General features: G+C 51.0%; 1 protein-coding gene and 1 long non-coding RNA gene across 2 annotated transcripts; both read left to right on the top strand.

The window, feature by feature from the left end:
- Positions 1–788: 788 nt before the first annotated feature.
- Positions 789–4,432, top strand: ANHX (anomalous homeobox). Its single transcript, XM_054172848.1, has 6 exons — positions 789–859; positions 1,163–1,436; positions 2,036–2,160; positions 2,369–2,492; positions 3,687–3,873; positions 4,296–4,432. The coding sequence occupies exons 1-6, from the start codon at positions 789–791 to the stop codon at positions 4,430–4,432; spliced, it is 918 nt and encodes a 305-aa protein (XP_054028823.1).
- Positions 4,433–4,883: 451 nt separating this feature from the next.
- Positions 4,884–11,200, top strand: LOC128898532 (uncharacterized). The gene is made up of 3 exons (XR_008462877.1): positions 4,884–4,993; positions 9,058–9,145; positions 11,006–11,200. It is a non-coding gene; the product is annotated as an uncharacterized LOC128898532 (long non-coding RNA).
- Positions 11,201–12,670: the final 1,470 nt, after the last annotated feature.

Raw genomic sequence — 12,670 nt, 5'->3', positions numbered from 1 at the left:
CAGCAGTGCAGAACCATAGAATCGTTAAGGCTGGAAAAGACCTTCAAGATTGAGTCCAACCATAACCCAACTACCCTGACTGCTGAACCCTGTCCTGAAGTGCCCAGGAGCTGCTCCCTGCAGCAGCAGCGTGCTGCCGCCTGCTCTGCTCGGCTGTGCCTCGGGCAGCTGCATTGCGAGCAGCAGCAGCTTCCTCGGAGCAATCTGCGGGGGTGCGGGGGCAGCACTGCACCACCCCCAAGCGCAGGGGCTGTGAGGCCAGCGCCGACTCCGCACCGGCCTCGCAGGGGCTGCGGGCAAGGGTGAGGCTGCGGGGCTCTGGCGGCCCCACGCTGCGCTCTAGCGCCGGGGACGCGGGGCAGGACGGAGGGAGACCGGCCAGAGCCTGCGGGGCTCGGCGGAAGGAGTCGAGGGGTCGGTCGGGGCGGGCTCTGTGATGCGCGCTCCCTGTTCCGGACGGGACGGGGCTGCTGAGGTGTCTGCTGCTCAACCTCGCAGGTATTTAGCAACTTTCCCCGCTTTTGTCCGAGGGGGCTGGAGCTGGACTAGGGCTGGGGTATCCCGAGGGGACCCACGGGGCATCGCGCCGGCCTCTTTTTCTCAGGAAAATGGGCTCAAAGCAGCCCCGACGGCCCTGAGCGCTGAGCTTCGCTGGAGGTAACTGCCTGCCCCCGTGCCGGGCCGGAGCAGAGGCTCAGCCCGAGCGGCTCTGGGCTCAGCGCTCCGGCGTGGAAAGCTGCAAGCCGTGGATGTGAGGGTTAATCTCGTGTTGGATTTGGGGGCACCTGATGCGAGCACAGGCCCCGGAGGCACGTGGAGGGCCAGGGCAGTGCCGCGGCTTTGCGGTGTCCCCAGCCGCGTACAGGGCCCCCCAACAACCCCGCGGTGGCCGTCTACAGCCTCCAAGTTTGGGGGCAAATGTAATGCGTCTTTCCCAGCTCAGTTTTCTCAAATACAAACCTGATGTGGTTTTAGTTGTTCAGGGCTGGTTTGGGTCTATTTTTATTGTAAGTGTTTGAGGTCTTCAGGCTGCTTTTAATAGCAGAGTGAAATTCTTCCTCCCCACCCCCTTTTTTTTTTTTTTTTTTGTAAAGGCATTCTGTAAAAGCTAAAAATAGGAGATAATAGTTTTTATCTAACCACAACTTTGTGCATTGCACAGGAAAGGTTTCCAACAGGACATGAAGATGAAGCGGTTCATGGCCATGTTAAACACGAATAAAAGCGAGGATCCTCCACCTGCCGAGTTGCTGGATCTAGCAGCACAGCTCTGCCAGGCCCACCAGAGCTCCTCTCCTAGTCTGGAGAAGCTGGTCAGGGCCATGATGGGATGCAGACATGAGATGTATTTTCTCACTAACATCCATGTTGTCCGCGCTTTTGTGTCTGTCTACCTTCGTCAGGGGCATCACGATACAGCCTGCAGGCTCCTGGAGGTAGGGATGTGCCCTTGGTTTCTTCAGGGGGACAAAAAGCAGGGTGAAAAAACAGCAATGGGAGCTGTTAGTGTGGAGGTACCTGAAGGGCAGCACTGGAGCCCTTCCAGCTGGCACATGGTAGGGGAAGGTGATGTGTGTGCTTTGGCTGACCTGGAGCAGAGGCTAAAGCTCCAGGCAGTTACCGTTTATCAGCTAAAGGGAAAGAAGGGGACTGGATGATGATGGAGTTAGTTGTGGTTTGTGAAAGGAGGAGTTTTGTTCTTGGAGTTTTTCCACAAAATTTGGGCTCAGGATGCAAAAGTCTTGGGGAGGCCAAGTTTAGAGGGCTAGCCAGGATGGGAAGATATGAGTATGTCACCTCAAGGTGAGGGATTCTGGCCCCTAGGAATGTAGCCCTTTTCACCAGGAAAAAGAAGGAATTATGCAGGCAGCTCCCCATGTCCATTGGAGAAGGGACGGTGAGCCGTGTGCTGTCAGCTTTGTCAAGCCAGTAGGAGTCTCTTGAGTAAGCTTCTAGTTGTTGAGGATGTTCTCCTGTATAGGAAGCCTGGCTGCCTTACCTGGCAGGGGGTTGCTTACATACTGGTTTGCTTTAGAATTGCAAGGCAGAAGAGAAGGAGCAGCTGGTGCAGCTTTGGCATGAGATTCACTACCAGAAGGCTATGGAGAAGCAGCAGGTGGATTTTCTGACCCCACTGCAGAAGTTCCGTTGCAGGAAGAGGTAACTATGGCATAGGGGAGCTGACTTTTTTTCCTCTGCTGCAGTTAGCTGATGCAGGGGTAGAGATGCAGAGGCTGGGTTTGCATCTCAAGATAGCCTAGGTTTGAGCTAGGCTTTTCTTGGCAGCTTGACCACTTGTGAGAAAATTCCCATGAATGCGAATGACTCTGTTGGGGTCAGTTGTAACCCAGTTCTCTCCCATGCACAGGAATCCTCCACCGCTGTCCCTGTGTCCAGGAGGCCTGAAGACTCGAAGCTACTCAGATGACGTTCGGCGGCAGCTGCGCAGCTTCGCCACAGGGGTGACAGCAAACCCAGACAGGAAGCAGCGGGTAGGGAGCTGCTGCTGCCAGCCAAGTCTCCCATGTTACAGCAAAGCAGAACTCTGGGATCAGGGCTCTGCAACTGGTTTCATGCTAAATTCTTGTTTTCAGAGGCCCCAGTGGGGGGGGATTCCCCATAGCTGATCTTTTCCCTAAAGATTTCCCAAAAAACTCATTAAGTCAGTAATTCCACTTGCTTTGGCCAAAAAGATGAGGGGAAGGAAGTTCCTCAGTGGGCTCTTGACAGTTGAATTCTGTAGTGATTGAGCACAGGCAGCAGACCAGGGCGTCACTCAGAAGAGCTGTGTAAGAGTGGTAAGCAGCTCTGACTCCACTTAGTTACAGCCTGTATGAAATGCACTTTGCTCACCAGAACATGTTTGGTACTGAGCTGGAGTTCAGAGTGTGACTGGCAGTGCTGAGGTGTCTGTGTGTGGAAAGGGACACATCAGTAAGGAAAGTAAGATCTCAGTTAATTCAGGCATGCTTACTGATTGCTGCCCTGCAAGGTGAAGGCTTCAGACTTTGGAGTCTGCCTCTATGGTGCTCAGATCCTCCAACACCTTTTTTTTCTCTGAGGTAGGACGGCCTGGAGAACACTTCTGCAATGTGAAAATGGTTTCTTTCTTACCCTTTTCACAAACCAGCAGCAACTTCCAAATTTTCATTTTCAAAAAGGAAATCTGAATTAGCAGCATAATGAAGTTGCATCATTGAGCCCTAAAAGGTCACAGCTTTGTGATCTCCATTATTTAACAGTTTGAAACAGCAGAATTGTTTCTGTGGTCCTGATCCAGGTGTTTACTCTGCTCATGGTTGGTGAAAGCTGTTTAATGTAGGAAATGCTTTTGTGTTTATCCTGTCAGTGTCACGTTAGCAATATGAAGCTGTCATGCTGTGACAGGAGCATGCTTTGCTGAGGCTTTACATTTATAGCACTATAAAATAGCAGGGTATGGTTTCCTTTAGCGCACAAATCGACTAGGGGAGCAGGGTGGGATGTGTAGTTTCCAGCAACTCTTCTGAGTTTACAAATCCATCTTCTCGGGATCCAGGCAAACTTACTGGAGACCTAGTGAGCAGATGTCTCTGGGTTGGAAAGCTCTTCTGCTGGGCTGCTTTTGAAACTAAAGGGAAAAGCCTGATTGTTTGGCTGGGATTTATTCGTTCCGTCTTGATCTCTCCCTTTACCTGGGTTTGCAGGAGGAGTTGGCTAAGGACATGAACCTGCAGCCAGCTCAGGTCTATAACTGGTTTGCAAATTACCGACGCCGTCAGAAGGCCTGCCCCGCTCCTGTGGAACAGCTCAGTGGGCCCTGCCCCAGCGGGGCTCTCACTTGCTATCTCAGGGAGGAGCAGGGTGAAGGATCCTACACTCCACAGGCTGCAGGTTTGTCTCTTCCTTTTTGGCTTAGGATGTGGTTCAGAAAGCTGAAAAACGATTTAAAGTTCCCTCGGGAAGGACCCTCTTTCCTGAACAGCATCTCTATGCTAACGGGTCAAGAGGATACTGGAGGACTCTGCTTCAGTGGAGTGCCTCATTGTTTGGGTAGGGGCTGTCACTCCATAGAAGGTGCAGAAGTTGCTAAGGTGAAAAGTCATCTCACTGAGTGAATGTAAACACAGGGGAGGCAGCAGGTTTTAGGCCTCCAGCTTTGAGAGCAGTATTTCTGTGCCCTCTCACAGACTCTTGACCAAACTTCAGCCATGGGGAATAAGAAGGCCTTGCTGCATTGGGCAAATTAGAGTTGTTTCATTGCTTTTTGGAGAAACTATCAGTGTTCCTTCACCTGCCCGGCCTGCACCTTTCAGATGGATCTTGTGTAGGCATCGGCTCTGAGCAATTGGAGATAACCCTCAGGCCCTGTGACCCAGGGTGGGAGCTGTCAGCTGCAGATCTGGATAAGCCTCCTGAAGGAACATATTTAAAGATGCTAGAATCCAGGTGATGTATGAAAGCCTTTACAGTGACAGTTGAGAGACGAAACAACCTTTAAACTTGTTAATGGGAACTGACTCTCACATCAGTTCCCGGGGGGCATCACTTGAGTCATGACTCAGTAGAGGGGAATGGTCCATGCCTAGCATCAGGCAGAGCAGGTAGCAGTTGATCTCCGAGCTGTGAAGGGCAGGATTCAAAGGTGCAGCTGAGTTCCTCCTCCTCACAGAGCACTGTGTCTGGCTGATGCATTTCCTCTGTTGTTGCAGCTTTATGCAGAGCAGTGAGCTGTGTGAGGGGAGGACAAGCAACACCTTCTGGAGCACTCACAACACTGAACAACCTGTGGGCTTTGGCACTGAGGCTGTGCTGAAACCAGGAACCTGCTTCAATGCTGCTGCCCTGCAGCCCAGAGAAACGGCAAGCAGCAGCGTTGGCAGCCCCCAGCTGGCTGGGTGTACCCTGTACCCTTGTGGGTCCCTGACCTTCTCAGATGAACAGCTGGCCATGTGGCAGGCCCCTTGCAGCAACAGAGGAATCTCCAGCTCTATGTGGACTTCAAGTGTGGAAGGTTGGTAAAACTGTCCCCAGGCTTTTGAAAAAAGTTTCCCAGCTTCTCTTGCCTTTGCTGTAGACACTTGCTCCCTTCGGTGGCTTTCTGATGTCATGACTCATGGGAGCAGAGCTTCTTTTGAGCTCTGCAGCTCTGCTCCTGCAGTAAGCTCAGTGAGGAGACCTGTGGATTGAAGGTGTTGAAGCAGATGTTCTTACCTGCTCTTCTGCTTACACTGTGACTCCTTCCACAAGACAGCAATTCTCCAGCAAGGTGAATTCCTTTTGGCATTTCCACTGGTAGTGTGGAACATTAAACAACTCTCATTCTTAAGAGGTTGCCTGGGCAGAGTCTGGGAACTTCTAAATTGTGATGTGCCTTTCACTTTCCTTTTTCCTTCTTGCTATTTTTTCCTCTCTCCCTCTGTTTCCTTCCTGTCTAGTCTTGTTCAGGTGGTTCAGTCTCACCATCTCTTGTCTTCTCCCTGTTCTTCAGAGCAGCCTCAATAGGGTACAAAAGCGGTGTCCGCCTGCTTTTGCTGTGGGTCTACAGAACAAAGTGCTGTGTCTGCCATTTACCCATCCTGTGGTGAATGTGGAGCAAGGAGGGGAGGAGCAGCTGCCTGAGAAGTCTGGGGTGAGGTTATCTGTAATTGTCTTTAATGTGAGCATTTATTTTAGCAGGTGTCAGAGCTCCCTTGAACAAAGTCCTTCAAGGAGGCTGTGTTGAGGCCAGTTCAGGAAGGACCATTCATCAGTCAGATTTAGAGTCTGAAAGCTTCATCCTTAAAGAAGGACAGCTAGGGACCCTGGAATCTGTCCTTCCCCACAGGTAAAGGCAGCAGAAAGCACAGGGCTTCTGAAAGGCAGGAGTAACGGTGGTGCTGTGGGTTTAGCCTGGTCCACATCCTCCTGCTGAAGAGCTGCAGAAAAACTGTAAAGATGCACTGTGGGGGCCTGACCCTCCTGGTGCCCATCACCCTTTGCAGATGTTGGTGTCTGTGTGCTGGAAAGGAGAGATGCTGCCCAAGTGCACCTGTGCTTTGCAGTGGTGGCATGAGGGGGAGATTCAGGACCAGCCTCCCCAGAAAAGATAGGAACCCTCTTTTTAAAGCAAGTGTAGCTTCTGAGCCTCTTGTCTGGTTTTCTTTTTGCCAGAAAATCGTGACCTACACTGATCCAGTGAGCGCTGATTCTGTGGGCTGGGTTGGTAGGGCCCATACTTAATCCTGAAATAGTTTTTGTAGATTCATAACCTCATGACAAGATTATTCCATAGTGCAAGCTTTCCAAATTGGAAGACAGAAAGGCGCAGTTCTGTCTTTCTGTTTCCCACCTGCAACAAATGTTTCAGACTGCAGGTTTTCTCTTGCAGTTGAGATAAATTCACAGAATGCAAAGCAACAAAAATTCCTGCCATATGTTACACAACTTCCACCACCTTATGTAAAAACAAGCACTGCCAAGCAGGCACTGCCAGCTCCAACTGACTGGTCTGCAGGAGCTGCAGCCTCATGTCATAACCCTTCTGCTTGCCACTGGCCACAGTTTGTGCCAGGGTGACACTGTCGGTGACATGTCAAAGAGGTAGGTAGAAGCTGCTTAATTGATGCTGTATAGAAGAGGAGGCAGAGGCACAGAGAGGCTTTGTGGCTTGTCAGGCTACAAGGGAAGGCAGTGATTCATGGAGACAAAGATGGGCTAGGCTTTGCCTCCTAATTCCCTGCTGAAAACTTCTCTGCCTTTTCCCCCTGGTGTCAAACTCCTTACTCAGAGCTGCTGGAGAGAGCCCAGGTCTGGGCACTGCAGATCTGCTTTGGTGGTTGTTTCAGGACTTGCAGTTTTAAATGTGGCTAAAGGCCATGAAAGATCAGTGAGGCTTGCTGGCAATATTTTGGCTGGATTTCAGCTCCAGAGTGAGCTAATGGCTATTTTTAAAATAGGTTCCATCAGTAGAAGAGATCTGTGGTGAATTCTCCTTGTTGGGCATGCTGGTTGTGCCAGGAACCCACACACCCTTTGTTGTGTTCCTGGCAGGGGCAGCCCTTGAAACCTGGTGAAGATGTAGCTGTTTGAACTCTGTTGCTAACCCATTCAGTGGCCTGGTCCAGCTTCCCCAAACCCCTGAGGTCCCTACAATACCACCAGTGTTATGGAACATGGATTGCTTCAGAAATGAGCAGGGCTTTAGGCAGCAATTTCATCTAGGCCCTTTTGCAATTCCTCTCTCCAGAGCCAGGAGACCTCCCATGAGGAGTCTTGGGTAAGATCACCATTAGGTGAATAGCTGTGAATGAGGGTCCCCTTTGTCATCAGGCAGAGCCCTTCAACAGAGCTACTGAAGTCCCATGTAACCAAAGTCATCTTTGGCAATAATGTTGCAATAAGCATCACTCATCCAGGGACTAATCAAAGAGTCACCAGTTAGAACTGTGCTGTCCTGGGATGACTGTGGAGTTACCCCTGCTTTACAGCCGGGAGTAAAGTACACAGAAGGAAACTCTTTAGCCAAGGTCACCCACCTGGAGTGGATACAGTGTTAGGCTTTCACTGCCTCCCAGCCCCTGTGGCTCCCTGCTTTGTAAGTGTCAGGGCAGAGCTACCAGTCCACCAAAGGACCCTTAGGCTGCTTGTCTTATTTTTGAAGGTGCTCACCTGGCAAGGGCTTGGCCTGAAAGCTGATTAGAACAATTCCTCTTGGTTTCCTTCATGGGCTTTTTGCAGTTGGTCCCACACACTTGGGCTGCATCCAAACCTCTCATGATCTACAGGACCGTGAGGTGGGAGTGTGAGGGGGAGCTAGGCTGGAAGCTGACTGTCTCCATCTGCTCCTGCTGCCTGACAGGAGGGTCTGATCCAGCCAGCGAGCTGGCAGTCCCTGTGGGACACAAAACAGATTCTCGCTCTCACAGAGGGTGGTGCGGTGCCCTCTGCCTCCACCAGCTGGGGCAGGTGGAATTCAGCCCAGCTGAATGCAGAGCAGAGTCCCTGCAAACAGCAGCACGCTGCACTCTGGGGCAAGGCAGCGGCATCCCTGAGCCAGAGCACAATGGTGCTGAGCTGGGTGTAGCTCTGTCCCTGCCTGCAGTGCCCCTGCCCGTGCTGCTGGCGTTCCAGCTCGGAGTGCTGGGAATCCTGCCATGGGGCTCTCCTCTCTGGGTCACCCAGCACCCTCACCCTGCCACAGTAGGCAGTCACAAAGGGAGGCTGCCTTTTGGCATGTTGCATATTGAACTCAGGGAATTTGTTGCTAAGGGCATTGTGCTCGTCGGTGTGAGCAAGCTGTGGAGAAGGATGAGAGGAATTCTTGGGGGGGCTGGGGCTGAGTTAATTTGTCATTAGTGCGTGTAATTGCCTGAGTGTAGCCTCTAGAAGAGTCCCAAGGCTGACTGATGGAGCCTGGGGGGAATACCAAGGAAGGACAACCTGACACTTCTGCTTTTTACCTCTGGCACCTTTGTTCTGGGCCTGTGTGGCTATTTACACCCCGGGCTGTTCCCTGGGGTGGTATGGGCAGGGGTGTTGGAGCACAGATACTTTGGGGTTAGGGACAAGGGAGAGGATATCACAATGCTTGAGTACCCAGTGTCTCCTACTTGACCCAGTGCCTGCAGACTGTGACCTCTTTCCAGAGTCTGGCAGAGCCCCCAGGGGAGTTGAGGATAGGGAAGCCATGTCCCCAGACTCTCACCCTTGCAAAGCTGCAGCAGAAGGGTAGCCAGTGTTGTGGCTATGTCTCAGGCCACATTTGTGTGTTTTGACTCCTGTGATCGGTGCTTTTTCATCATGTTCCAGGAAAGGGACATTTTGGTGGGCGTCTCTCTGTTTTGGGAGAGTGTTCTGGGGGCGTAAGAAGAGCTGCAGATGGAGCTGTCATCACTGGATGCTGCTCCTGGTCAGGCTAGACCTGCCAGGGCAGAATCTGTGTTTTCAGGCCATAATGATTCAGAGAGATGGGGCAGCTCTGACGGAACTCTGCTGAGTGGAGCCTTGCCAGCAACCCTCTTGTCCTGCTGCAGAATGTTACAGTGAGTAGTCAGTGCAGCAGAAATACAACTGCATGTACTTGATATTTGCTTCCAGTTCCTGTCATGCTGTGCTTGGCAAGTCTCAGTGCCCACCTGTTCCTGTGCCCTGCATGGAAGAAAGCCAAGCCTTGGGACAAGGCCAGGTAAGAGAACACACCCAGTGCTCAGAGCAAGGAGCACAGCTCTGCACACAGTGCCCAGCTGCAGTTCTCATGCAGGACATGGGAAGGCTCCCTGTGTATTTAGCATGAAACATGTTTGATCCAGGCATGCCCTCTGGAACCCAGTTCAGAGCAAGTTGGGCATTCCCTGGGTAGCATCTGGCAGATGACAGGAGAGGTGCTTTAGTTGTTTTATCTACTTGGATTGCTTGTCAGACCCTGACTTTGCTAAATGTGTCTCTGAGCTGATGGCAAACCTGTGCAGATCCAAAATTTTGGGTACACTGTGAGCAATGGAGACCTCACCTAGCACTGTGGGGAGCAGGTGACAGGAAGGTGGCTGCTGAGGGCCCTCCCCTCTGAGGAGTTCTGCAGAGTTGCACTCTGCACTCTCACACCTCTTCAAATCTCCCATGTAATTTTCATTTCCAAGTGTGTGTGGGTTTTGCCCTGTTCTGAGATGGCTGAGAGCAGTGCCCAGAGCAGTGTTACTGTAGGAAGCTACAGAAGAAGGTAATTCTGTGGTCTGGGTGCAGCCTGTGTGCATTCTCAGTCATTTTAAAGCAGCAGAGAACAGAAGTTAGAAATCTGCTGCTTGGAGCACAGCTGGGAATTAAGTGTTACTTAGAAATAGGACCCAGGAAAGCCTTATCTAAACTGTCTCTTGGTTGTGGAGCTGGTTTTTGGTCTCACACATGCTGGTCTACCAAAGCAGCATCCATTTCTGTCTCTTGTAGTGTGAGCTGCTGGAAAAAACCTTTTTAAAAGAGGTTTTGAAAAGCAGGAGACCATATCTGCTGGCTTCAGAGCAGGAAACAGCTGCAGGCAGTAACAGAACCTCTTCTGAGCCTCTGAAAGCATCAATATAAAGATCTGTATCTTGGAAAGGGGCCTTTTTACCAGCCATAATGTGAGCCAGGCAAGTGGCAAAGCTTCAGGCATTAATAATGAAGGAGCCTTCTCCAGGATTTGCAGAGCACACAGTCTCTTAGCTGTAGTTCTCATCTGCTTGTCTACATTCCTGCACTGATTTTGCAATGGTACAGAAACAGGACCCTGAGTACAGTGTGGGCTTGGGGGCAAGACACTGTGTGATGCCTCAGATGTCAGAAGGGGACACCTTCAAATTTTATGTCACAATTACGCAGTTCAGGAGGTGAGAAAAGCAATTTTTTTTCGTATTTTAATGCATTCTACAAGAAAAGGAAGAGCTTGAGTAGGTAAATGGTTTGACAGCATTCTGTGGACTTCTGAGCACTGTTTCTTGCTGAATCAACTTGCCCTGACTGGCTGCAGCAGTGTGTCCATGTTTGGATCCTGTGTCTGAACCACAGGGTGCAGATGTACACTTCCATTTGTCCACACATGACTTTCAACTTGCCTTTTGTAGGTCATGCATCCCATCAGAGCCAAAATCAGAGTAAAACAGAACAAACAAATAAAAGTTAATTGTTGAGATATTCCTTTCCCTCCCTGAGCAGAACTCCTTTGTTCAGGTGATCATTCCCTTAGTTATTTCATCCTGGTCTTACCCTCTGTCATTTACATTTTATAGGAGCCAGTGCCTTGGGCAAAGGGAAGGGAATTTCTCTTGTCTGAATTACTGAGAGTTGAATTGTGCAGTCATTTTTACACCCACATCCTGTACAGATGGATTGCTGTGTCTGAACTCAGAGGGGAACAAGGACTGTCACTTCGTGCACACAGCCCCCAGCACTGGCATTCCCTCCCACCGCAGCCTTGCTTTACTGCACGTCTGCCACAGAAGCTCTTCCACTGTGAGTTACAGCATCATTAAAGATCCTGTATGGTGAAGCTTTGACTCCTTCCTGTGTCTTTCAGGTCCTGGAGGATCCAGCTGGTGAGCAGTTAACCAACGAGACATTCTGGGCAGCATGGCTGCTCTTTGAATTCTCAGCCAGCAGACGAATGTGACTTGCCTGCAGAGACACTCAGACTGGTCTGCACTTCCCTATCCTCTCCTGTTCTTACTGAATGAGGGGTTGGACATGTAGATGAAGAGTGAGGTAGAAGGATAAGGGCTTTTCCTAATGGTTACAAAGTTTGGTTTAGTTACAGTTGTGCATTATGAACTGCAGGTTTGTACTGGAGCAGTCTGAAGCTGCACTGTAAATGAGAAGAAAAAATATCAAGTCCCTAGTTCTGTGGCAGTTCTTACCCAGAGCTCAGATCTGAGTCCTTCCTTACATCATGAAGCTCCTGTACTTATGAGTAGCATTCAGTTACAGTACCCAGCACTGGCTATTGAGTAACTTTTTCTTAGGCCTGACAAATGGGGTCTCAGCTAAGTGCTGGTAAAATACTGCTGTCATCTCTGTATTGCTGAAGTTCTGCTGAGCATAGCTTCCAGAGTGTTCTAAACTCTTTAGTGCCACAGATGACACAAACTGGAGCAGGGTAGTTTCCAGTGTTCTTGCAGGGTTGAGGGAGGGCATACCAGTGTTGTCAGTTTTTAATGCTACCTGTATCTCACATTGCCCAGGAATGGAGGATGAGTAGAGGAGGTAGGAGCTGCTGAATCCTCTTGATCTGTTTTCAGTCCTCAGATCTGGATGCACTAAAACTGCTGAGGCAATTGTGTCCTCCTTGAGGTGGTCTGTGGCAGGCTGGTACCAGGCAGTGGCAGGCAAGCACATCTTCCTGCAAAGCAGCATGAGTTGTGCAGACACTATTTCCTGCACACTGTAGTAAGCATGGTGCTGGTGCTGCGTTTGGCTGGAGGCTGTGCGCCCTGCAGGGCTACGCTGTGTGGTGGCAGCTCTCCTGGGTAGCATGCACAACCCTGTTCCTTTTGCCCAGTACTTTTCCTTAGTTAACCCAGCCTCGAGGCTGCCTGTTGTCCATCTCATGCTGTTCACACAGCAGGAGCCCAGTTTCCTTTCTTTCTCAGGGAGACTGAAGAGCAGAATTGTGTATGAGAGCATTAGTGCGCAAAGTAGAGCAGAACCTTGATGAAGTCCACAGGGCAGTGTTTTGGGTGTTTTCTCTTAAGTGTTACTGGCTGTTTTTTAAATCTGAGCCCTGAGCTACACAAAAGAGAGGCCTCCACTACCTTTTGTAATAAAGTTAGCAAATAAAGGTTATATGAATGACTCTTTCTCAAGGTACGGGTGTGAAGTGGTAATGCAGACATGGGCATTAATTATGCATTACAACCCTGGCAGCAGCTGCCCAGGGAACACCTGTGCGGCTGTGCCCCTGGAGCTCCGCATGTTCTGGTGGGTCGCACCCGGGAGGCCGTGTTCTCGCCAGAGGTTTTGGAGGGGTTGTGTGTTAGGCTCGTACTTCCCTCTCCCTCAGCAGCGCGGCCATACGCGCACCCGAGCAGAGGGCCCGGGTGCGCCCGGGTGCCCCAGGCCGCCCTCCCGCTTCCCGCCCATTGGTCCGGCACCCGCCGCGCGGGTAGCAACAGCGCCAAAGATATCCTGCGGCCCTCTGATTGGCTGCCGCCCGCCGCTGAGCCATAGCAACAAGCGGAGCGGGCGC

Source organism: Dryobates pubescens, chromosome 25 (genome assembly GCF_014839835.1).
Source record: "Dryobates pubescens isolate bDryPub1 chromosome 25, bDryPub1.pri, whole genome shotgun sequence".
Taxonomy (NCBI): domain Eukaryota; kingdom Metazoa; phylum Chordata; class Aves; order Piciformes; family Picidae; genus Dryobates; species Dryobates pubescens.
This window is presented reverse-complemented; position numbering and strand designations above follow the sequence as displayed.